This window comes from Solanum lycopersicum, chromosome 11 (assembly GCF_036512215.1).
Source record: "Solanum lycopersicum chromosome 11, SLM_r2.1".
Taxonomy (NCBI): domain Eukaryota; kingdom Viridiplantae; phylum Streptophyta; class Magnoliopsida; order Solanales; family Solanaceae; genus Solanum; species Solanum lycopersicum.
Genome location: NC_090810.1, coordinates 1,158,836 through 1,184,989, shown reverse-complemented (window position 1 = coordinate 1,184,989; position 26,154 = coordinate 1,158,836). Strand labels below are relative to the sequence as shown.

The 26,154-nt window shown below is 31.6% G+C and overlaps 4 protein-coding genes across 6 annotated transcripts; all 4 read left to right on the top strand.

Moving 5' to 3' along the window:
* Positions 1-2,204: 2,204 nt before the first annotated feature.
* On the top strand, positions 2,205-4,902 carry LOC101245713 (pectinesterase family protein). Its single transcript, NM_001324463.1, has 2 exons — positions 2,205-3,399; positions 3,964-4,902. Exons 1-2 carry the CDS (start codon positions 2,397-2,399, stop codon positions 4,638-4,640), a joined length of 1,680 nt encoding a protein of 559 aa, NP_001311392.1. The 5' UTR covers positions 2,205-2,396; the 3' UTR covers positions 4,641-4,902.
* Positions 4,903-11,132: 6,230 nt separating this feature from the next.
* LOC101245416 (UDP-glucuronate:xylan alpha-glucuronosyltransferase 1) lies at positions 11,133-16,351 on the top strand. 2 transcript variants are annotated; one of them, XM_010314173.4, is made up of 5 exons: positions 11,133-11,507; positions 12,124-12,148; positions 13,334-13,543; positions 14,526-15,139; positions 15,226-16,351. In XM_010314173.4, exons 2-5 carry the CDS (start codon positions 12,129-12,131, stop codon positions 16,263-16,265), a joined length of 1,884 nt encoding a protein of 627 aa, XP_010312475.1. In that variant the 5' UTR covers positions 11,133-11,507; positions 12,124-12,128; the 3' UTR covers positions 16,266-16,351. The 2 variants fall into 2 exon arrangements, with proteins under 2 accessions (XP_010312475.1, XP_004249893.1); XM_004249845.5 differs by having other exon boundaries at positions 14,508-15,139.
* Positions 16,352-16,628: 277 nt separating this feature from the next.
* LOC101245115 (probable pectinesterase/pectinesterase inhibitor 51) lies at positions 16,629-18,675 on the top strand. Its single transcript, XM_004249844.5, has 2 exons — positions 16,629-17,641; positions 17,806-18,675. Exons 1-2 carry the CDS (start codon positions 16,696-16,698, stop codon positions 18,492-18,494), a joined length of 1,635 nt encoding a protein of 544 aa, XP_004249892.1. The 5' UTR covers positions 16,629-16,695; the 3' UTR covers positions 18,495-18,675.
* Positions 18,676-20,508: 1,833 nt separating this feature from the next.
* LOC101263371 (PHD finger-containing protein 1-like) lies at positions 20,509-24,729 on the top strand. Of its 2 annotated transcripts, none has more exons than XM_010314171.4 (6): positions 20,509-20,653; positions 22,059-22,144; positions 22,566-23,288; positions 23,492-23,710; positions 23,794-23,918; positions 24,027-24,578. In XM_010314171.4, the coding sequence occupies exons 1-6, from the start codon at positions 20,618-20,620 to the stop codon at positions 24,440-24,442; spliced, it is 1,605 nt and encodes a 534-aa protein (XP_010312473.1). In that variant the 5' UTR covers positions 20,509-20,617; the 3' UTR covers positions 24,443-24,578. The 2 variants fall into 2 exon arrangements, with proteins under 2 accessions (XP_010312473.1, XP_010312472.1); XM_010314170.4 differs by lacking the exon at positions 20,509-20,653 and adding an exon at positions 20,895-21,902 and having other exon boundaries at positions 24,027-24,729.
* The last annotated feature ends 1,425 nt before the right edge of the window (positions 24,730-26,154 follow it).

Here is a 26,154-nt window from a genome sequence, read left to right as displayed (position 1 = left end):
ATTACTAAGGTCTTACCGGACGTCAATGATTGATTTCAACCATTTTCTATTGGGAATTCTTGATCACAAAAATTTCGTAGATTATAGCACAAGAAAATTGACAAAATCTGTGTTTACCTGCTTTGGATTCGTTTGAACTTCAAAATGCGCCAGGTTGCTCCGCCAAATGAACTAGGTCCATTGCTAAGATCTTAATGGATGTCCATGAAAAATTTTGATATTTTTTTTTGAAAATTTCGAATCATAAAAACTTTATAGACAATAACACACAAAAATTAACAAAAATTGTATTTACCTGCTTTGTGGCTCATTTGATAACACAAACCACAAATAATTTTACATTAACTTTTAACTCAAGTCAAAAGCTTAATAAATATAGATGGAACTTTCTTGCTTTTTCCTATTAAAATTTTAAAAGACATATAATATGAATCAAAGTAGTAATATAATGTATGTCATTGGCTTCATGCCCATATGCCTATGATCTTATAGAGAAGTAGCTTCAGCAAAATGGCTGATAATGCAAGAGAAATATCTTGTAGTAAATGGCGTAACACAAATAAATGTTTGCACACGTTTATACATGAGGGTACCATGCCCTCACTCCTCACTTTAGACCCTTTTTTCAAAGTGGTGATACATAAATAAGCAAATACGTATACTTTGATGATATCAAACAATAAACGCATAATAATAATTTCCGTTTTGATAGAACTTAATAAGTATCCTTTTCCCTAAAGTTAATTGCAGACCATAAAAGTGCTTTATCATAAGAAAAATGGGCCGAGTAAGAGAACGAAATGGGTTGGGCCATAGTAGAAGTAGAGTTTATTGGGCCATTTTTTCGCTCTTTAATTGAAAAATAGCTATTATTATGAAGTCTAAAATTCTATCGAAGAAATTCTACAATAATATTCTCAAGTTTCATCTCTAGAACTTGAAAGCGAGAGTTCCTAATAATAATATCTATTTTCAATAACCATTGGTTCTATATATTGGCTCTTAAATTGGATCTTTTCGAGAAGGACATTGCTTGACCTTTTTTTCTTTTCGATAGGTGGTCTTAAATAGCTATTCTTAAATCGTTATTTAGCTTTTGTTTATTTTTAAATTTATCTATTTTTAAAAAAATATCAATCGTGAAATTAAAATTCGCGTGTGACTTTAGACGTTATTATCTAAAGTATAGCCTTGTGAAGGGTAAACATTAGAATTTATACGTACGATCGAAATCTCAAATCTTTTTCGATATCGAAAATTCTGTGTGTCTAGATCGATTAGAGGTTTGATTGTCGACATACTTGAGGCAACTCTGGGACATAGCCTCGCTAAATAAGAGTTCCAAGATGCACCTTGAAGAATTTGTCAAAGTATCTCACTTCGAGAGTAAAGTAAAATACACTTTAAAATATAAATACTATACAAGATAAATATAAAATGAATCATGATTAATAATATACTTAAACCAAAGTAAGTCAACTACTTTCTTGCTACCTTACTCTATCTTCACCTTCCACAAATCTAACATGTTCAATATCTATAAGTCAAATTAATTTACCTTCCCTAAATTATGTCCATATCCCATATTCAAGATTATCCAATCTTATAAACATCAATATATGATCTATATTCAATCTTCTAAACTCTATCAATATCAAATTTTTCATATGCTAAATTAGCGTTCAATTATCGATTTTAAATTCGAGAACTATATATAAACCATAACATATGATCATAAATTTTTAAATCAAAAGTATATGTGATAGTGTGAATTGAGACAAAAACACACACCAAATTGTATAGAAGTTATACATTTTCAAAATGAATTATATGCATGATGATGATACAAACCCAAAACCCCCTTTGTTGTTTTATTGTCCTCACATATTTGAGTTTTCATCTCATGCCATTTGCACCTATTTTATTAACCACTACTAATAGTTTAATTTGATCCCTAAGTTAAAAAGCAAATCAAAGCTTTTAATTTGATCCCTAATGGTCCACTACCTTAGCTCCCTAATCCCTAAACTAAAAGCTCTCATTTTTACGATAAGAAATATGTCGTTTAATTTGATTTTATTTAATATCGATAATTTATATTTTACTTAACATATATTATATATATACTCATAATTTTATCGATAAATATTTACTGAGATCAAGTTTATTAAACAATAAAAGGCACATTTTGCCGATGTCTAATCGAACACCGCCACTATTTTTTTCTTCTTCTTCCTCATTGCCATCACTGTTCACTATCCACTCCCGTGAACTTTCACTTTCGTCCAAATTCACCAAACCCCATTCTATATTCACACTGTAATTCAATTATCTTCTTGAAATTGTACAGTTTTTTGGCATTTACAGCCACAAATTTGTATAAAAGGGTACCTACAATGCACTTAAGAAAACCTGCAAAACCCACACTATTCCGAAAATTTAAGCTTCTGTTCATTTCCATGGCTTCCTTTTTCACACTCACTATCTTCTCCTTAATCCTCTTCTTCTCTATTTCCTCCGCCGCTCGCCACCATTCCTCCACATCCCCGTCAATTTCACTTCAGATCCGTGGTGCTTGTAAGGCTTCACGGGACCCACCAACATGTGAATCTGTATTGACGGATTCCGGTTACTTACCGTCTGAGCTAACGACGTCGTTGATCATCCAATCGGCTGTTAAAGTATCATCGAAGAACAACGATAAGGCGAAAGAGATGGTGCAGGCAATTATAGATGCGTCGACAGGGAATAATCAGAACCGTACGGACGCTGGGAAAGTGTGTATGGAGGTGCTCGGGTATGCGGAGTATCGGGTCGGGTTAACGGGTCAGGCAGTGATTAACGGCGGATACAAGAGCGCTCGTGCATGGATGAGCTCCGTTATGGTGTATCAATACGACTGCTGGTCCGCTTTGAAGTACGTTAATGGCACCTCCCAGGTATCTAAAACGATGTCGTTTATCAATTCCTTGATCGGATACAGCAGCAATGCATTGGGGATGATGGTGAATTTCGACCTTTACGGTGCTGATACCGGGTCATGGACCGTACCCAAAACAGAACGAGACGGGTTCTGGGAAGGTTCGGGTTCGGGTTCAAGCGGGTCGGGTCAGGTGAAGGGTGGAGTGCCGACCGGGTTGAAACCGGATGTAACGGTGTGTAAGGAAGGAGGATGTGACTATAAGACGGTGCAGGAGGCGGTGAATGCTGCACCGGAGAAGGAGCAAACCCGGAAGTTTGTGATATGGATCAAATCCGGGTTGTATGAGGAGAAGGTTCGGGTCGGGTTGGAGAAGATGAATGTGGTGTTTTTGGGTGATGGAATGGGTAAAACTGTCATTACGGGTTCGTTGAGTGTTGGTCTTGCTGGTGTTACTACTTATGAGACTGCAACTGTTGGTAAGTTTATTTGATTGAATTTGAATTTTAATACTTATGTTATGTTTATTACTATCTTATTCGTTATCATTACCTATGTTTACTTCATTTAGCATATTAGTATTTGTTATTGAACCTGTTATATGTTTTACCTTAGTCGAGGGTCTCGAGGAAACAATCCACATCAATCCCACTTGTATGGAATTACACTGATCATTGAGTAATATGACACCGTGCATTCATTACAAACCGTGGGATTGATTTTTCGTATGAAAAACGGAAGGCATAGTCCTTGCTCCATAGAAAACGCTAAGTTAGAATTTATTGTCGATGGGTTTGGAATGAGTATAATCTATACACATGTATACAATGAGCATTAACTTTGTGGTATGCGTATCCATAGATGGAGCGAAAAGCAATGGGCCTAGTGAACCTTTTTTGATCCGTCTCGGGATCATAGGGGTCTGTTAGAAGTGCAAAATGTTTGCATTTGTCATAAAACCTGCATTTGCTATTTGTTGTTGAAGACATACGGAGGACGTTTGTAGATTCGAGTCGTTCTAATGTTTAGTATTTGTAAAACAGGAGTTGTTGGTGATGGATTCATGGCTAGTGGTATCACCTTCCAAAACACAGCCGGTCCGGATGCTCACCAAGCCGTAGCATTCCGATCCGACAGTGATCTTTCCGCTGTAGAAAACTGTGAATTCATTGGCAATCAAGACACCCTATACGCCCACGCTTTGCGCCAATACTACAAGTCCTGCCGTATCCAAGGTAATGTAGACTTCATTTTCGGAAACTCAGCTTCTTTCTTTCAAGACTGTGACATCCTAATAGCACCTCGACAACTCCGTCCTGAAAAGGGAGAGACGAATGCTGTGACTGCTCATGGCAGGATAGACCCTGCACAATCAACTGGTTTCGTCTTCCAAAATTGTTTGATCAATGGAACTGATAAATACATGACCTTGTACTACAACAAACCCAAAGTCCACAAAAATTTTCTGGGAAGACCATGGAAGGAGTATTCTCGGACCGTGTTTCTAGATTGTACTTTAGAGGCTCTTATATCGCCTAACGGATGGTTGCCTTGGAGTGGTGATTTCGCGTTGAAGACTCTATACTACGGAGAATATAGAAATACTGGTGCCGGAGCTAATACAGCAGGACGAGTGTCGTGGAGTAGCCAAATCCCAGATGAACATGTTAACTCATACTCTATACAAAATTTCATTCAATGGATTTCGACTTCCTCTTGATTAACTTATAGTAATGTTTAATGTACATCGAGTAAGTCAAGCTCAATATATAACCGGGGAATCACAGTAGCTCAACTGGTTAGCTATCTGAACTCGCATCATATCGTTTCGATTCTCCACATTGTTATGTAATCCCCTCCCCCTATACCTACCCCGATCGTTTTTTTTTTCTTGAAAAAAATCAATATATAACCTCTTGTACCAAATTGTTGGAAAATTTTGAAACTTGTTATAATATGAGTTATATATTGCTAAAGTCTTATATTAATGTCTCATGTTTCTTGATATGTGGTTATTGCCTTCTTCTATGGAGGGGTCTAAAATAATGGGTGAAATTGTATTTAAAGTAATGTGGCAAGTTCTCAAATAAATATTAAGAAAAACGATTCCACCTCCCTCCCCCTTTTTCAATTTAGTAAAAGATTACCTGCTAACGAAAACGGAAAATATGTTTCATTTGTTAGACGATGAAGATATATATGAAATATTTTTTTAACGAGGATACATCACCTCTATATCGAATATTTGAGAGATATGACAAGCTCTTTTTCTTTTATTTAATTACAAGTGTCGTTCTTGCAACCAGAATAAGTAGCTTTTTAAATTGGGACATTCCAAAGCTAAAAAGTTTTTTTTTTAATGTTAAACAAAATAAAAAAGATAAAAGGCTAGCAACTTTGATCTTTAATGAAATACAAAAGCCTACAAAAAATTGAAGGGTATCATTGTAAATCAATTGTCTATATGAATTTAAGTTATATGTATTGTATATATGATAAAAAATTATCTTTCTATAACTATTAAGTTATTTTCGTACCAAATAACTTCTAAAAGTATAAAAGTCCGCTCTTGGGGGTAGTTATTGACATAAGGGACTTAGGTTGTTAATATTTTTCAATAATATATAGTTTGAGATAGGGTTTGATGAGCTACCATGGATTGTTGGTGAATAAGTTGTTACCATACGTAACATACTTTTAAAACATTAGAGTTGCATTTTTTTTCCCTAAAGTAGTTGAAGAGTTTGAAAGTTTTGTCAAGGCAATAATGAGCTAGAGACCATAGACATTTTACTATTTCTGTGATAAGATTCGATTTACGATATTACTCTTAATTATTATAAGAGATTTCAATTATTAAGAAATAATTGAAAATGACTAGTATCATAATTCAAAAATGATCTTTCTATCTTTAAGATAGTGGTATAATTTTTACATACATTATATTCTTTATAGACTCTACTTTATAGAATTATATTGAATTTGATATTGTTATTATAGTGCTTCTTGCGTCTCAAAATAAATACCATCGTAACAAATATGTTTCACTTTAATAAAATATTCAAAGTAGTACGTATATATATATATATATATATATATATATATATGTCCACTTTAATAGTGATAACTATTAGTGGTGTCCATTTGGTATTGCAATTTAATTATAGGATATATTTTTTTACTCTCAATTTCAATAACTCACTAGTGCTTTCATTTTTTTATTTTTTTTAATTCATTTAGTGATCTTTGGTTTTTTGTTTATGTAATCATTCAACTTTAAAGGGCACGAGTGTACGCCTTCTTTTTGATTCCTTTGCGTTAATGCTTTTCTATGTCACATAATATTGTGTACGCAAAATGGAGGGTACACCATTGCATTATCGATTACGTAAATACATAATTTAAGATATTATAATTTTTAAAAAGATATCACTTAAAAAAAAAATTAAAAGAAATTCTTTCGTATGTTTATCATTTCTCAAATATCTCCTTATCTCCTCTCAGATACATCTTCTAGGGGTGGCTCAACATAATCGATAGGATAAAAGTAAAATTTTAATTAGAAACCTAAACTAAACTTAAATTTGAGTAAAATAAAATAAAATATTTTGATAAAAGGAAGATTAATTAAAAATGAAGTCAAGAGTGCAAATAATCCCTCCATGTGTGATGCAGGTCCTAATAAATTAACATGTTATTGCATGTTACTTTTCCTTTGTTTGATTTAAAAATTGAGAAAATAAATTATTATCTTTTATCTACACAAGTATTATCGGAATATTTGTATAATTAGATCATTTTTAGAAACATTGTGTAGAATAGTAAATATTTATTCTATATTAGGTACTATAACTACAGTTTAAGAAAGTTGTAATTCGTAACTGTATTTCTTCTAATTCTTGCTATCCTAATTAGAATAATTCGCCTGATTTGTGTAAATACAGAATTTCTATAATTCGGTTCCTGATTGTATAAATACAAAATTTTGTATATGCTTATCTTAGCTATTTGTATATGATTATGAAAATCATAGTAAATTAATTGTCCGAAACAGACAGAAATACACAATTGCAGCCTTCGTATCTAATATAATTATATAGCTATAGAGCACAATTATCGAAACTATATTTATAGAGCTTTATTATATCTATTATGTTTGATATTTGCTCAATTTTCTTCTAGTGTTTCCATGTAATTATGTAGACCTCAAAGAAAGTGCCCCTTGGGCCTACTTTTGGGCCGGTCCAAGAAAGGAATTTTCAACCTTTCACTCAAATATTGGAATATAGGCCCATATATATATCAACAAAATGTTGTAACAAACAAAGGGAAAATGGAAAAAAAAAAGATGAAAAAATAAGATTGAAATAAAAAACTATTCTGTTTTTTCAAATTTTACAATGAAACATAGTCAAACGTCGACTTATACTTAACCACCTTTTACTATTTCTACTTCTGTTGAAAAAAATGTATATGATTATATTATATGTTTAAGACGATGAAACTTTGTAATAGTTAAGGTTATTATTGATATAATTATTCTTCTTATTGAAATAAAACAAGTCGTGACAAAAATATTAAGAAATTTGACAATGAATATTATCTAAAAATGGTAAAACTTAGAAAGGAGAAAGCTAAGTTTGGATTGTAAGAATCATCTGGTTAATACAAAGCCAAAAGATGAAAAAAAAAAATTGAAATAAGATAGCATGCATTGAGAAAGTTTGCTTTGCTTCTACTACAAAATACATTACCTTACTTATCTTTACAATTTATTTATTTTAATATCTTATCCTCATACACTAACATTAGTGAGGAAATTTATTTTTAATATAAAGTTCTGAATACATATATAGTGTCATATACATGCAATACTAAGAAAATTGATTTCAAGCTAGGGAGTGTTATGTAGATGAAAAATATGTTAGGCTTCTTACTTTTGACTAGAAATACTTCACTACCATATACACTATAACTTATGTTTTTAAAATATCGTGTATTTTATCACTAACTAAGAATTTTCTATCATATATATATATATATATATATATATGGAAAGAGACAAGTGAGATGGGGAGGGAGGGAGGCGATTCATTACATATCTCAGATACATGTGAATCATACACATATATATACATCTAGTGCAATTTGCATTTATCTGAGATACATAATATATTTCGCTCGCCTTTCTTCCTATATCTCACTCGCTTCTCTCCCTTTTTTAATATATCTGGTAGTAAAAATACAAGTATCAAATTTATATTTTTCAATATATGGTAGAAAACTTTTAATGAATGGTAAGATACGTAATATTTCAAAATACATGTAATAATTATATATATGATAGTAAAATATGGTTAATTATATAGTGTTAATTTCCTTTTAAACCTTTTTGTAACCAGTCGATTGTCAATTATTTCACCCAAATAGCTACTTATCTACTTGTCCCAATAATTAAAGTAGGTGATTAAGATGAGAAAAAAAGTCAATTTTTAACCCAAAAAAGATCATACACTCCCGTTGGTCTCAACTTGTACAAATGGTTAAATTTTCTCAATTCAAGCCAATTATTTCTGCAATTTTAATTTGTAATTGTGGTAATTTTGGCAAAGTTTATAAATTTTCAAACATTATTTTTTTCTAAAAAATGGTAAAAAAAAACCTTGATTATTAAGTTATATACGTAAGTACCTTGATTGTATTTAGAGATTTTTTATGCTATCAAGTAAGGTTTAGTTTGTTATAGCAAGTCTTATGACGTTATGAATTAATTAGGATAGGGGGCTTATCCAAATTCTTTTGACAAAAAAATTACAATATATATACAAAAATATCAAATTATATTGAATTTTCAAGTCTCTTCGTATGATTATCTTTTTATATCGTTGAAGTCTCCTATTGAAAATTCTAAACTCACCATAGCATATGTACCTATTACTACCTTATCAATGTAGATACTGAGTAGGCGTGTAACTCTTTCTATCAAAATTAGAGACATATATATATATATATATATATATATATATATATATATATATATATATATTCGTTGACGACTAGATTACACCCCATAAATGCTTGATATGAGTCTATTCATAAAAGTTAGTTAAAGTGTGTATATATATATTTGTTATACACGTAAATACACAGAGTGGGTGTGTGACAAAGTGATACGTAGCGATAGGTGCAAGGTTTCATTCACCAAATATTATTTGTATGTGTATGAAACAAAGACATTTGTAATTTGACAAAATGCCATGTAGATTGCTTCTTCTCCTTACTTTAGCACATACCTCATTTTCACTATCTTTTTTGCTCATCTTTCAAGCTTTCTAAATCAATATATATATTTTATCTCCGTGGTTATAACTAAGTCGAATCTGAGATCGAGAGAGTGTACACAGATTTTACTAGTTATCGTTATCTCATGGGGATAAAGAGAAAGAAGAAAATATAGTTATTAATAAGAAACAAAGTACAAATCTAAAAAAAAAAAAAAGGAATACTAACAAATATTAAAATAATGTGATAATTGAAAATACAGTAAATTAACTATATTTGTAATTATGTATAAAGAAACTAAAATTTTAAAATAATTAGTTGCACTATGTAATTACTTTTGAATACATGTAATTATTCATTTTTATAGATATAACTTAAAGTCTCCATTAAATTATTAATTATTGAGAGTGTATAACATATTACGATAGCTCCATTTTAGCAACTTTGGGAAATATTAACAGACATCCTAAGATGTAACTTTTGCCTTTTTCATGATGCAATTAAAGAGAAATGAAATAAATAATTAAGGAGAATTTAATTACTATTACTATTCTTTTATCATTAGAAATTATTCAGTGAATTTGTCAAAACATTAAACAGATACATTCACCACTTTTTTCATGGGAAAAAGCAATAAAAGGGAAAAAAAATATTTTCTTTGTAATGTTTTTATTAAAAAGGAAAAGAAAAAAAAAATTAGTCACAATATGATTCATCACCTTTTGACCAATAAATTGAGTAGATATTACTACAACAAAATGATTCACTATATGATTAAAATGGACCACTTTTTTTTTTTTTAAAAAAAAAAGCAAAATCAAATTTCATATTAAGACACTAATCAAATTAATTACTAGTTATAATTATGGGTATAATTGGGATTTATAAAAGAATTACCACCTTCTACAGACTCTTATTATTGTGATATATTCCAAAATTCACCTAATTGAAATGATTAATTATTGGTATAAGTCATTAATTAATTAGATATAACTTCCTAATCACCAATTTCACATCATAAACTAAACACATTGTTTTCATTGACCTAATTATCCATCTACTAGAACTATTCTCTTTTAAGTATATATTTATCCTACCTTCTACATCATGTGTACATAGACAACCATAATATATTTTTAAATTAAAAAATTATTGAAGAGAGTCCTTCTTTTTTTTCTTTTTTTTATTAAGTTGAAATTTGACCACTTCCTATTTCTCTATGAAGGGAATATAATAATTTTCTTAAATTTCCTTTTCCTCTCTAGATTTAAAATTTTCTAGTCTAACTTTGATAAGTGAACATATTACTAGATTATCTTATTGAAAAATCTAAGAAATATATTTAAATGGTGCACTTAGAATATATTTATCTATTCAGTTTATCTGGTACGATTCGAATTTTGAAAGTTAATTTTTAAAATTTTAAATGTGAATTGGAACATAAATCTTTAAGAGAATTTTTTTAAAATATCATACTTCAAGACTACATAAGAAAAATATTATAGATCATAACAATTAACAACTCGAAAATATTTGACATGAAAGTATCGCGATAAAAATTGTATATGGATTAAAGGTATGATTTGTACGAAAATAGTTTCCAAAAGAAAATTTGCCTTGCTATTTAAGCTCTAAAACTTATTATTTCAAATGCAGGATTTAAGAAAAATAAAATTAAAAGATCATTTACCCCCTTTTAGTAAACAATTTTTTTTTTGGAAAATAATTTCCCTATCTAGCTACTCCAAGAAAGCAAAAGAGTCCAAAGAGGAGAAAAAGGATTAAATAAAAATTTCCAAGAAAATATAATTTCCTAATATATAGAATGACTTATAAATTGTAATTAAGAGTCTAAAAAAGGAAGCATTAAAAAATAATGTCATTCATGTATTCCTTATTTTAAATTTGTAAGAAGAGACAATTCAAAAGCAAAGAAGTTGGTGAAAAAACTTGGTTCTTGCAATTGACTTGAAAAGACATTTCATAATAAAAAAATTATTTTTAATATTTTTTTATGGCCACCAGAAAATAGTTGGACATATCTCAAATAGCATATATTTTATTGTAGCTTCAAGAAAAATATATATAAATATTTACAAAAACTTTGAAGAATTATTCAATCATAGAAAGTGTTGTTTCTTGTATTGAGTGTGTCCTTTTTCTTTCTTCCTCCTCTCTTTCTCATACAAAATCTTAAAACCTTCAATTAACCAAAGATAAAAAAGAACAAAGAAGAAGAAGAAGAAAACAACAATATATATTTTCAATGTGGTAATTCTCATTGCCAAGTATTTGCAAATTAAAGGTAAGTTTGAATTATTTATTGTGCCATATAATTCTTATTGTTTTCTTTGAATTATATTGTGCTATATAATTCTTGTTCATCTTTTTTTTAAACCATATATGAGAGTAATTTTAATGTTTTAGTATGCTTAAGTGGTGGTGGATTAAGGATGTGGATTCAACTAATTCAAATTATTTTCTGCTTGAATTATGTAATTATATATGTATAAAACTGTCTTATTTTGAATAATTCAAAGAGCCTATTGGTTCAAAATTCCTTGTTTTGAAGCAATTGTTAATAAAAAAAAATATTTAAAAGTTATTTTACTAATTACACGATAGTTTTGAGTAAAAATATAACGAATGATAAAATTAATCTAGACTATATATTTTGAATATAGTAGTGAATAAGCAATGATATATTTTTTCTATTGTGAAGTAATCATGGTTTCCTTTTAGTTTTTTGTACTTTGAAAATCTATCTCTCTTTTTTTTTTCACTTTGTCTTTTTGATAGGCAATTATGATGATTGGTGCATAGGACATTTTTGATACTATTTTTCCATTGTAGCATGTCTTGTTGAAACTTATTGGATATTATAATTAATGTGTATGTATTTTCTTCATATGTTTTGGCAGATATCATGGAGGCTAGAAGATCAATGTAAGTTATTTATTGCTATATAATAAAATTATGCTATGGTTCTATGCATATTTGTTCCATTACTGATTTTCTATTAGTTGTAATATTTTCTTCATTGTTGTTTTTCCTCTTTTCTATTATTATACTTTGATCTGTTCATTTGAATTAAAGGTCTTTTGAAAATAGTCTCTTCATTTTCATGCGATCAAAATAAAGCTTATGTATACTTTATTCTACTTTATAAAATTTCACTGAGTATATTATTGTTGTGGTAATATATTATTGATATAGAAGCAAATAATATATTTTAGTTTGAACAAGCAATCTAGCATTTAGGGTGTTTTGGTAGGAAGGAAATTATTAATTCTTGTGAAATAATTTTTTTTTCCAAAAACCATCTTCTGAAAAATAATTGAGTAGAAAATATTATATTAAAAGCACTTGAAATGATATTTGTGTAATTTATTTTTCCTAATTTCATTAAGAAAGTCATTTTCTTCGTATTTATAGATAACATTAAAATACTTATAAAAATATTAGCCTTGCAATTTGTTGGAACCTTTTAAGCAAAGAACCCCAAAACTTAGAAAATAAGTTTTACTAGAAAATGTATCATACATTTTTTTTTTTTTGGTGGAAAAGTAGTTGTTCTCTAAAATAACAACACATAAGTAAGGGAAATAAAAACCATGTGAGACTGAAAAATTATTGGTTAAAAGATGGTAGAGTAGTTGTATAATCTTAATTTTATAATCTCACTTTAATTAGACTAAGCAACCTTTTAATTAATTGGAGATTTATTAGATTAATTAGTTTGTGGTGATCCAACATGTGGTAGGTGAACAATTAACTGTTCAACCTAGGTTTAAGAAATTATAATAATATTTTTAATATGTGGAATACTATTATTTGTTGAAGGACAGATTAGTTACTTGTTGAAGTAGCTAAGCAATGCCATCTACCTCTTTCTTAATTAGAAGTTTCGTATTTAGGTTTTAAAAATCAAAATCGATATTAATAAACATCATTTTCACCTTAAAATAAATTTCTTAGCGTGAATTAAAAATAATTGAAAAAAACAAATACTGAACACTAATGTAATGAGATGTTAAGGATATTAATTATCATTCTAATTACTTTTTTTTTAATTTAATATTTAAATCAACTTTTTTTATTTTTTTTACTACTTGTACATAATTTTCACAGAGAAGATGCATGCAAAAGGAGATTACAAAAAATAAAAGTGAAGGATGTTGGAGGTATAAAGCCTCTCCAAAACCCTTTTCAAGAGAAGAACACAAATTGCAAGTTTCATCCTCTAAAGCTTGTGTTATTTATCATTGTGATTGGTACTTTCTACATGATTCTATCTTCCCCTTCTGTTTGTCAACATAATAATGCTGACACTGTTTCAAGGTATGCTCTACTTCATATCTACTCTAATATATATTTATATCAGTTTAACTTCTCTATACTGATAACACAACATAAGAATTGCAAAAAAATGACAGAAATCACACCTTTAAGTACTCTTTTTATCATTATCTCCTATTAGTTTTACAAATTCCTAAAATCTTTCATTTTTCACACATCAGATTAGTGTATCAGCGCATCAAATTAATGTATCTCGCGCATCAGATTAGTGTATAATGTATAAAATGTACATCAGATTAGTGTATCATGTATAGAATGTAATATATCTTGCTTAACTATTAATGTATCTCGCGCATAAGATTAATGCATCATCGCTTATATTATTGTATCAGTTTGAGGAATTTGTGTGATTATAAACTTATAAGGAACAAATAATAATTTTACCTTAAAAGTATGTGATTTCTGTCAATTGCCCATAAGTTTAACGCAAAACTAGTTATTTATGAGAGGGCCTAGTCATATATTTATGGGCCTTCTTACAATAGGCCTTACTAGATTGTCAATAAGGCTTACATTACTATCAGTCCACATCATTACATCAAGTGATTTAGGTGCAATAAGGAGTCTCTGGAAACGGTAGAGTGTACGCAAATTTTATTTTTATCTCAATAGTAGAGAAATTGTTTCTGATATATCCTTAATGATAATTGGAGAAAATGGAGAAAAAACAAATTACTACTCCATCTACTTCATTTGTTGTATTATCTTTCTCTTCAGTTTGTTTAAAAATTTGATAACTTGTTAATATCGACTTTTCATCTGACATGTATGAGACCATAAGATTAAAAGATATTACGTTAAGATTCACATGATTCAAAAGGGTTCTTTACTTTCTTAAGCTCAACGTCAAGTCAGACCAGACAAACAAATTGAAACGAAGGGAGTACTTCACCGAATTGGTCATAGCTTAGTTTGTTTATTAATGTAAACAAATTATATAATGCAGGCAACATTTTGTGAACAGGTGGATATGGGGTGCCTCTGATCCTAGATACATATCAGATATAGACATTAGCTGGGAAGAAGTATCACAAGTTTTGGAACAATTGCCTAATCAAAACAAAGTTGTTGACAACATTGGCCTTCTTAATTTCAACAAAGATGAAATCAGTGAATGGACACAAGTTGTTCCTAATGTTAATCAAACAGTACTTCATCTTGATTACGTCGAAAAAAATGTGACTTGGGACACCTTGTATCCTGAATGGATTGATGAAGAACAAGAAAATGAAGTTCCAAGTTGTCCTACTTTCCCAAAACTTGAAGTCCCTAGGACACGATTCGATCTCATAGCTGTCAAATTACCGTGTAGGAATGAAGGGAATTGGTCTAGAGATGTTGCGCGATTACACTTACAACTTGCTGCTGCTGGTTTAGCTTCATCTGCTAAGGGTATACATCCTGTGCATTTGCTTTTCATAACCAAATGTTTCCCTATACCGAATCTTTATAGGTGCAACGAGCTCGTTGCTAGAAAAGGTAACGCGTGGTTGTACAAGCCAGACTTGAGTGTACTAAGAGAAAAAGTTCAACTTCCTGTTGGATCATGTGAACTTGCATTACCCTTTGGTACAACAGGTAAGATAGATATACTTTTACCCTTCTTTTGATGTAAACGCCACAAAAAAAATCGAGTCTTGATAGTGTTTATGTTATGGTAACAGAGGAAGTACATTCGGGGAACAAAAGACGCGAGGCATATGCAACCATCTTGCATTCAGCTCATGTATATGTATGTGGAGCTATAGCAGCAGCACAAAGTATTAGAATGTCAGGGTCTACGAGAGACCTCGTTATTCTTGTTGATGAATCGATTGGTGAATATCATCGAAGTGGACTCGAGGCAGCAGGTTGGCAAGTTAGGACTATACAGAGAATAAGAAATCCTAAAGCAGAGAAAGATGCCTACAATGAGTGGAACTATAGTAAATTTAGACTATGGCAGTTGACAGATTATGATAAAATCATTTTCATTGATGCTGATCTTCTTATACTTAGAAACATCGACATCTTATTTAGGATGCCACAGATTTCAGCCACGGGGAACAATGGGACGTTGTTTAACTCTGGTGTGATGGTGATCGAGCCATCAAATTGCACGTTCCAGCTATTGATGGATCATATAAATGAGATTGAGTCTTATAATGGAGGTGATCAAGGGTACCTAAACGAGATATTCACGTGGTGGCATCGTATACCAAAGCATATGAACTTCTTAAAGAACTTCTGGATTGGTGATGATGAAGTAGTGAAGGCAAAGAAAACAAACCTTTTCGGGGCTGACCCTCCTGTACTTTATGTACTTCACTACTTAGGATACAAACCATGGTTGTGTTTTCGCGACTATGATTGTAATTGGAATGTAGACATATTACAAGAATTCGCGAGTGATGTTGCCCATCACAAGTGGTGGAGAGTGCACGATGCAATGCCCGAGCAACTACAAGACTTTTGCTTGTTACGATCCAAGCAAAAGGCGCAATTGGAATGGGATAGAAGGGAAGCAGAGAAGGCTAAGTATGTTGATGGACATTGGAAGATGAAGATCAACGATCGACGACTTAAGAGATGCACAGACAGGTTATGCAATTGGAAAGGTATGTTGAAGCATTGGGGTGAAAAGAATTGGACAGATGATCCATTTTTTCACCCTTCACCACCAACCATAAAGACTAAGAAAACATCATCCATTTCTGTTATATAAACAAACATTTTGTTGCTTTACACTTTTGTTATGTATGTTGAGCAATTTTACACTTTTAAAATAATTTTAGTTCTGTGGCATAACAAGTTAGAGTCTCAGAGCATTATACTCTGTATATCCAAATTTCTAGCGAAGAAAACAAGCCGTTTAAGTTTATATAGTTTGAATTTTGAACATAATAAACCATCGATACAAATTTCAAAAAATTATTATCACTTACTACTATATACCTTTATATTCTATACCTATGACATATGTATAATCTTTTGTCATCCAAATTTAATGTAATTTGCCTCGTGTAAAACCAACCCTCCAACGGCCAATAACTCACGTAAACCATACACAACACCATTGTAATTATCTATAAATAATCCAATCCATTTTATTATTTCACAAAAAAAAGAAAAAAGATCTTTTCATTTCAAACAGAATGATATCTCAATATTTTTCTCTAGTATTTTTATCTCTTTTCCTTTTCTTCTTCTCTAGTTCGACGAAAAATTCAGCTACTCCCATTTCCTTCCCTCCGTCTCCGTCTCCGATTGAAATTCAATTAGCTTGTAAAGCTTCACCGGACCCGCCAACATGTGAATCCGCATTAACGGAATCTTCACACATTCCGTCAAATCTAACGGCGTTACAAATCATCCTCTCCGCGTTAAGCGTTTCATCTCACAACCTCACGAATGCTCAATCAATGGTGAAGAATCTCCTCGACTCCGCCGCCGCCGGAGACGTCAACCTCACCGGCGCCGCGAAAAATTGTTTACAAGGACTGGGTAATTCGGTGTACAGGTACAATCTGACGGCTGCTGCATTGCCACGTGGAGAAATCAAGGATGCTCGAGCATGGATGAGCGCCAGTTTGGGTTACCAAATCGGCTGCTCATCGAATTTACTGAGAGTAAACGGAACCCTACCGGTGGCGAAAACGTTAGAGGTGATAAAAGGTTTAATTGGATTTACTACAAATGCGTTATGGATGATGGTGAATTATGATATCCACGGGAATAAAACCGGCTCGTGGGCCCCACCTAAAACGGAGCGAAACGGGTTTTGGGAAGTTGTGTCAGGATCCGGATCCAGGTTTAGAGGTGGGGTGCCCTCGGGGTTGAGCCCAAATGTGACGGTTTGCAAAGATGGTAGTTGTAATTACAAGATGGTTCAAGAGGCAGTAAATGCAACCCCGGATAATTTGGGATCCGAGAAGTTTGTTATACGGATTAAAACCGGGTTATATGATGAGATAATTCGAATACCCTTGGAGAAGAGAAATGTGGTGTTTTTAGGTGACGGAATGGGTAAAACCGTCATTTCAGGATCGTTGAGTGTGGGCCAAACACCTGGAATGTCCACTTATGAATCTGCCACAGTTGGTAAGTGAATTATAGTTTATTAAATAAAAAATGATCACATAAATTAAAATACGAAGACGGGAAGAAAATTACTTGAAGAAGTCAACTTGTAGTTGATAGCTAAGTTTCACAAGTGATATTTAACGTCTGATTGATCGATTAATCTAATTTTTTTTCTAAAACAGGAGTAACTGGTGATGGATTCATGGCTAGTGGTTTAACAATCCAAAACGCAGCTGGTATAGGTGCAGGACAAGCAGTAGCTTTTCGGTCTGATAGCGACCATTCAGTAATTGAAAACTGTGAATTTCTTGGGAATCAAGACACACTCTACACACAATCATTACGACAGTACTATAAATCATGTCGAATTCAGGGGAACGTAGATTTTATTTTTGGTAACGCGGCTGCAATTTTTCAGGACTGTGAAATCCTAGTCACTCCCCGGGTAGTTAACCCCGAAAAAGGTGAAACTAATGCAGTAACTGCTCATGGTAGATTAGACCCTGGACAATCAACAGGATTCGTATTTCAAAATTGTTCGATCAACGGAACGAAAGAGTACATGATTTTGTATCGTAGTAATCCGAATGTGCATAAAAATTACCTCGGGAGGCCTTGGAAGGAGTATTCAAGGACAGTTTTTTTGAATTGTAATTTAGAAGTTCTGATCCGCCCTGAGGGCTGGATGCCATGGAGCGGCGAAGTTGCTCTCGCGACGCTCTATTATGGTGAATATAAAAGTAGTGGTAATGGAGGTAATGTAACAGGAAGAGTGCCATGGAGTAATCAAATTCCAACTGAACATGTTGAGTCTTACTCAGTTAAAAATTTTATTCAAGGGGATAAATGGATACCTCCATCTTCTTATTAAGAGGCTCTTCTATAGGCTTTTACAAATTTAGTGAACTTTCTTTTACATAAATTTAGGGTCCATATGGACATGATTTCAAGTCTTAATTTGAAATTAGATTGCTTAATTTGAAGTTAGAATTTTATTTGTATTTGTAATTTTTTTGTTTATATATAAACATGAAAACCTTATAAATAATGAATCGACGTTTATAAAATATTGCAAAGTAAACTATTTATAAATAATTGAAATGACCTAAGACAACATAATGTTGAATTAATATATCACATATTTTCATGTTTTCTTATAAACAAGAGCATATTGAGCTTAGGCCTTCAATGAAAATTTATCGTGTTTATATTTAATTAAAATTACTATATATATATATATATATATATATATATATATATATATATATATATATATATATATATATTTTAAAATATAAATAGTTGATGAACTAGTCGAAAGGTGTCAACATATACCCTCTTTAGAAATAGCAATAATTGTCGATCTAATTAAGAGGATGTTTGAATTGACTTAAACATTGGCAAAATTTACTTTTAAGTCAATTTTTTACTTTTAGAAGTGTTTGCCAAATAGAAAAATAGCTTAAAATAAGTTAGAAAATGTTTAGTCAGGTTAAAAATAAAATAAGTTACAATGACTTATAATAAAATAAAAATTAAAAGTAGATCTCCCTCTACTTTTTACTTGACTCAAAAGTCATTTTAGTTTGACTTTTTATTTTTGACTTAAAAGTCATTTCAGTTGACTTTTTATTTTTGATTTAGAAGTTAGTATGACTTTATATTTTTGACTCAAAAGTCATTCCAGACTTTTTACTGTTGACTCAAAAAATACCTTTTTAAGTCAATCCATACAAGCTCTAAATATGTTTGACTAGATTATGCAATTGTCCTTTTTACCGTTATTTATTGTATTATATCGTTAATTTAAGTACAATATTTATTTTTATTGCATCATCAAATTGATTATTAACTAACAACGTAAAATCTCATTTTGTGTAAGGATTTGATTCAGTGTAATAACATCGTTTTATAGTAAGTAATATAATTTTAAAATAGCTTAAAATAAGTTAGAAAGTGTTTAGTCAGGTTAAAAATAAAATAAGTTACAATGACTTATAATAAAATAAAAATCAAAAGTAGATCTCCCTTTACTTTTTACTTGACTCAAAAGTTATTTTAGTTTGACTTTTTATTTTTAATTTAAAAGTTATTTCAATTGACTTTTTATTTTGATTTAAAAGCTAGTTTGACTTTTTATTTTTGACTCAAAAGTCATTCCAGACTTTTTATTGTTGACTCAAAAAAATACTTTTTTAAGTCAATCCATACAAGCTCTAAGTATGTTTGACTAGATTATGTAATTGTCCTTTTTACCATTATTTATTGTACTGTACCGTTAATTTAAGTACAATATTTATTTTTATTGCATCATCAAATTGATTATTAACAAACAAAGTAAAATCTCATTTTGTGTAACGATTGATTCAGTGTAATAACACCGTTTATAGTAAGTAATATAATTTTAAAATAACTTAAAATAAGTTAGAAAGTGTTTAGTCAGGTTAAAAATAAAATAAATTGCAATGATTTATAATAAAATAAAAATCAAAAGTAGATCTCCCTTTACTTTTTACTTGACTCAAAAATCATTTTAAGTTTGATTTTTTATTTTTGACTTAAAAGTCATTTCAATTGACTTTTTATTTTGATTTAAAAGTCAGTTTGACTTTTTATTTTGACTCAAAAGTCTTAAATTTTTTATTGTTGACTCAAAAGAAATCTTTTTAAGTCAATTCATACGAGCTCTAAGTATGTTTGACTAGATTATATAATTGTCCTTCTTACCTTTCCGCTTATGAAAAAAAAAATCTTTGGTAAATCTCATTTTGTGTAACGTTAATTTAAGTACAACATTTATTTTTATTGTATGGTCAAATTGATTAGTAAACATAAAATCTCATTTTGTGTAACGATTGATTCAGTCTAATAACATCTTTTTATAGTTAGTAATATAATTTTAAAATACCTATTTTACCCTTAGTCCATGTACAACGTCCTTCTCCATTTCCTATAAATAGTTGCAAGAGCCACAAAGCAAGCAAAAGGACGCTAATGGATTCTTCTATATCTGTCTCTACTGTGGCTTCGGTAAAATTTAACTCTTGCATTTCACTTTTTATCTTTATTTTCGTAGTGGGTTGATTATTTCGCGTTTGTGCAAAAGTTCTTTTTTTTTTTTGTTAAAGAACTCATTTTTTTGTTTACATTTTCAATTTTTTCAATGAAGAGGGGTTTTGAAGGCGAAATCATCAATGGATTGTTATGGGTTTTATGCAAATGCGTATAACTGTGTTGCTATTTCTCTACTTTTTAAAATTTTTGATTTTTTGGTTTGTTTGTTTATAGTTGTTTGAGATATGGCGATGATAGACTCTGAGTATGTGTGTTCTGCTTCTGGAGTTTTAGAGTTTTATGATGTTTTTTAGGAACCCTTTTTGTTTTTTTTTGGTAAATTTGTTTGTTTTGACTGTTCGATTAGCAAAAAAAAATCATTTTTACACCCATTTTTGAGAGTGATGTGTTGCTCATTTGTTTTTTTTTGTCCCTTCATCTGTAACTTTTTGTATTAACATGAAAGTGGGATGTAGGGTTTAAGAAACGGTGGGGAGCGAAGACGGATTAAGGATTTAAAGTTTATGGGTTACTAGATCAAGCTCGAGTTAATGTATAATAATAATTGGTTTCAGAGTCAAACACTTATAGATATATAGTGAATTTCTTAATATAGATAGAGTAGGTTTAAGTAAAAGTTATTGAGTTCTCGAGAACCCATAGATTCTCTTCTACATCCGTCCCTGGTAGTAAGTGCTTTCGCCTCAAACTGCTTATTTAATGTTTTTAGAAGGTAATGTTGTGGACTTAGGGCTTACTCTTTCGAAGATACATTTAAAAAGCTCCTTGCTATGTTTTCCTCCTGAAACATACACCCAAGTGTCCAAACACATACCCTTGGGGAACCCAACATCCAACAATCGAGGCTTGTACGACTACTTTTGTGCAAGTTTTTAATTAGCCTTGTGACCTTCATCATTGCTTAACTAACCTCCTTGACTCGAAAGTCCCTTTATCGATCTTAGTTACAAGTTTGAGAAGATTGTAACTCAAAATTGGAATCCAGATTTATCTATATATGTTGTTGCTAGATGGTTTTCATTTTTTAGTTCTAGAGTGATGTCCGGGTTAGTTCATCCTTCCAAACTTCTACGAGTACATCTAAGAAAGAAAAATCAACTTCATAGAACTGTCAATCTAAGGTCACAAGGATTGGATTCTTGTCTAGAGATTTGACGGTGGAGAGCTAATGAGTCATGTTGTTGCAGTCAGATTCTATAGAAATGTGAGGATTCAGACATTATAACTTATAAATGTTTGAATACTATAAGATGAATTCATCAATTTGGCTATTAAAAGAGAGAGTTTTATCAGTACTTGTTCAACTCATTGTACAATTTCACAATTTAGTGCTCACTTGTGTTTTCTTTTTCTTTCTCAGGAAATTGTTTGTCTAACATGTGGGGATAAAGGAGATGTCAAGCTTCTTGTATACTGCTCACAATGTCGTGATTCTGCTGTACACCAGTATGTTTCATCAGTTACTTAATTAGTTTATGCAATATTCTTTATTTTGAGAATGAATTTCAAGTGGATATAAGCAATTGTAATAGTTTAATTTTGGATATAGTTTTTCCTAGGCATTTTTATTATTAAGCCGTATTCTTGCCTAGTAGAAAATCACATTTTTTCTTTTCCACTTTATGGAGTTTAGAAAAAGTACTGATGAATGTTTTAGTCTATATATTTCTATTTTGTTATCGCATGCACATGTACGTGTGCTTCTATTGGCTATAATATCGTTGATATTTTTAGTCTGTATATTGTTGTTCTATTATTGCTACGAGCATCTAAAAATGCCTATATTGACTTCAATATCACTTTACAAGCTCTGAAAAGATTATTAACTCGGCAGGTGTATTTCATTTTTCTTTTCCTTATTCTGCAGCTATTGCCAAGAGAAAATCACTGTTGATGATGACTATGCCGATTGGATATGTTGGGATTGCGCTCCCAAAGTTGCTAAGGATGATCAGGTCAGAAAGAGTGAACGGATAAGTGAGCGATTAAACCGTGCTTTTGATGTTCGAGCTGAATGGAGAAGAAAGCTTTACCATTGTAAAGTAAAAGCTCTAAGGTTAGATGAGGCTAGACATGACACAAGCGGAGAAGTTCAATCACCTACAGCCCATAGTCCTTTTCACGTTTTGCAAAAGGAGAAGCCTTCATTCGTTGATACTAAGAAACACAAAGACATTGGAGAAGAGTGTGCAGATGTATGCTATTCTGAACAGCATATTGAAATAGTAAAAGCAGGGATCACTCCACTAGTAGGTAAACGCCAGGAAGCTTATTGTTCAACATTGAACAACGAGGAAGGTGGAATGATAGAAAGAGCTCAAGTAAGAGGTGACTCTTCTGTGCAAGATTCAAAGAGTGCTCAGTCACTTGGTGAAATTGGAAAACAACAAGAGATGAGAAAGTCAAGCAGGAAGTTTGTAGTTTGTGATGATGACGGTGATTTTGAGGGAGAGGGTGGGGCAATTGGTGGAACTTTTTCTTCTTCATTCCCTGGTGAGCAAAATTTTCCACTTGACACTTTGTATGGTGATCCTCAAGTGGAATCTGTGAATTGTTTGTCAGCGGAGCCAGTTATTGATCCCATTTGGAGGTAAATACTTTTAACTTCCATTGCTTTAGATAGGCAATTACCTGTTCCAATTTAGATTTGGGATGCCTAAAAAGGCTTTTTCAGCGATTGCTACGAGCAATTCTCTCTGCTATTGCCTTTCTTCCCAACTTCTTGGTGGAAGGATTCTTTATTGAATATAGAAAAAAGAATTCTCTATTCACTGTCTTTATTTTTAACTGTAGGGGATGTTTAATCTTCAATACAGAGAGTCAAAGCAGTATTAATATCTTAGCTCATTTGTCAAACAAAGCCTGTGAAAAGGCGTGTATAGCAGCAACTAGGCTTCCTGTGAATCTTGATGTAAAACTTGTGTCCAAGAATGATGTATGGCCAAGGAGTTTCCAGAGGTTGCAACCAACAGACTGCAGTATTGCTGTGTATCTCTTTCCCGAGCTAGAAGAGTAATGTCATCTTATTATAATGCAGTCATTGAACATTATTATCCTGATGTTCTCGAATCTTATCTATTAATACTGTCTTTCAGGGATGAAAATTCTTATGATGCTCTATTGGAAGATGTTATTGAGAATGATCTTGCTATGAGCGCCACAATTGACGATGTGGAGCTTTTGATTTTTTCATCTTGTGTTCTGCCACAGAAACATTGGAGTAAGTAATGAATTCCTGCTTCCCAAGTCTTTTATTTTCTCCCACTGAACCGAGATATCAGTTGTATTGTATTCAATCAAACACTTATCAAACCTTCATCTTATACAGGGCTTCGTAGAAAGTACTATTTGTGGGGCGTGTTTAAACATAAGCCATCACGCTCAAGAATACCAACTTGTAACATTCTTGCACAAACTAGCAGCATTCAGAATGCAGCTACTAGTGATCTCCCAAATGAAGTCGAAGGTGCACATACAGGTAGTTCTCAGCAGGACCAGAGTTTCCCAAGTCCCTTGAGCATAGAGAAAGGCGTGGATTCTGGCAGTCCTCTAGGTCGCTTCCCAAGTCCCTTGAGCATCGTGAAAGGTGTGGATTCTGGCAGTCCTCCGGGTCGCTTCCCAAGTCCCTTGAGCATAGTGAAAGGTGTGGATTCTGCCAGTCCTCCGGGTTGCTTCCCAAGTCCCTTGAGCTCCTGTTGTGACATTACCTCTACAAAAGATTCTCCTTGCCATCATGAGAACTGAGGCTTCTCAATTAAGGGGTAGGCTTCTCGCCCCTCCATTGGTGACGGGCAGTTAAAGAAGATAGCTCATATTTTTTCGTGGTAAAATATTACTGAAATATCATTGAAAAACTTAGTATTTTGTTTGCAAACTTCTCAAAGTTGTTCATTTTTTGTGTTTGCATAATTTAAACTTGCATATGAAAGTATATTCTTTAGAGACACAAGGCATGTAAGGTCATTATTTTGGAAGTTGTATTTCATACACAATGCTTATAGGTTCTTGAAATAAGATATGGCTATTACTTATATTGATGACTTTCTACAAGTAGTTATCACATTTTTCTTTCTTCTGTTATAGGATCAGAGCCAGGTAGGATCAAGAGGTTCATTCGAACTTTTTCTGATGGAAAATTACATATTTATATATGTTTTTGAACTCTCTTTTAACTTCGTGTATTTACTTTTTCATTCATGGCTTCATCTTTAGATTGATGAAACATAAATTGTCTTTTAAACTTTCAAAATACATTACATCCTTTGGGCATGGATGGAAAATTTACTTATCAACATCAAAATACTTTTTCGAAGTATACATCTCGCGTTGTTTGCTACAAAGGATGAGATAAATAAAGTTATTTTACATATATTTGGGATGAAACATCTGGAGATTAATTAATAACCCTATTAAATGCAAAATAGGATAATCTAGCATTTTATCTTGAAACTATTATTGATTATTTCTCCTATCAAACGTAGTTGAATATGAAAGTTGACCTTTCAAATGCTTTAATGAGTTTGTTTATGAAAATTAGGGGTGTTTGTAATTCTGTTTGGATCGGTTTCTACCTTAAAGACGATAAAATCAATTTTTTAAATACAAGAAACAAATCAAATTATTTAAGTTATACATTGGTAGAGAAGTTTTCAACAGACTCTCGAGTCAAGGAAAAACAGTTCAAAGCAGCACGACAAAAGAAATAACTGGGGTCAAGAACTCATGGCAAAATACTACATAAAACATGAATTACAATAAAATAATACTATAATCAAAATGCTAGAAACAACCAAAATCGTGGACCAAGAAACTAAAACAATAATGCTACGACTCCTAATATGGAAAGGGTAATTGAGACAACGATGTACTATCTATGAACCTTCTATCCTAATATATATCATCTACGACCTTATACCTGTCGTAAAAAAAATAAAAAGTAAGATTATTAAGAGGGCAAACAAAATACCAAATCAATTAAACTTAGCCCAACAAATTGGTATTATATCAAAGCCCGTGGTGCGACTGGACATGCATGCAGATGGTGTAGAGGCAAAGAGAGGACTTGAAACGTATGAGTTTAGGAATTTAGTCAGTTTACACGACTAGGATCTAAATTAATAGTTTATACATATTCAATGGATTTCTTTTAATAACAATGGTGTCCACGCCAGTTTTGCGTGCACCTAGACTAGTATCTATCACTTTCGACCAGCAACAGATATCAGGTAACTCTGTCGACTAAACTAAAACAGACGGAAAGAAATCACCTAGCATTTTTGTCTCTACTGAGATTTGAAACTGAAAACTCATGGTTCTCAACTTACTTCATTATTCAATGGATTTGTTAATGCAAATACAAGATTTGAACCAAAGTCACCAGGTTCAACCGAATATATAATCTATACACTAGCTCCGTCCCCGGAGTGATGGCATGAACATGATAGTTTACTACCTTT

Excerpts from the sequence above, each read along its gene's own strand:
- LOC101245713 (NM_001324463.1), top strand. The coding sequence starts at position 2,397 with ATGCACTTAAGAAAACCTGCAAAACCCACACTATTCCGAAAATTTAAG. Across the intron at positions 3,400-3,963 it reads TTATGAGACTGCAACTGTTG|GAGTTGTTGGTGATGGATTC; the intron begins GTAAGTTTATTT and ends TTTGTAAAACAG.
- LOC101245416 (XM_004249845.5), top strand. The coding sequence starts at position 12,129 with ATGGAGGCTAGAAGATCAAT. Across the intron at positions 12,149-13,333 it reads ATGGAGGCTAGAAGATCAAT|AGAAGATGCATGCAAAAGGA; the intron begins GTAAGTTATTTA and ends TAATTTTCACAG. Across the intron at positions 15,140-15,225 it reads ATTACCCTTTGGTACAACAG|AGGAAGTACATTCGGGGAAC; the intron begins GTAAGATAGATA and ends TTATGGTAACAG.
- LOC101245115 (XM_004249844.5), top strand. The coding sequence starts at position 16,696 with ATGATATCTCAATATTTTTCTCTAGTATTTTTATCTCTTTTCCTTTTC. Across the intron at positions 17,642-17,805 it reads TTATGAATCTGCCACAGTTG|GAGTAACTGGTGATGGATTC; the intron begins GTAAGTGAATTA and ends TTTCTAAAACAG.
- LOC101263371 (XM_010314170.4), top strand. The coding sequence starts at position 21,867 with ATGAGTCATGTTGTTGCAGTCAGATTCTATAGAAAT. Across the intron at positions 23,711-23,793 it reads CTCTTTCCCGAGCTAGAAGA|GGATGAAAATTCTTATGATG; the intron begins GTAATGTCATCT and ends ACTGTCTTTCAG. Across the intron at positions 23,919-24,026 it reads TCTGCCACAGAAACATTGGA|GGCTTCGTAGAAAGTACTAT; the intron begins GTAAGTAATGAA and ends CATCTTATACAG.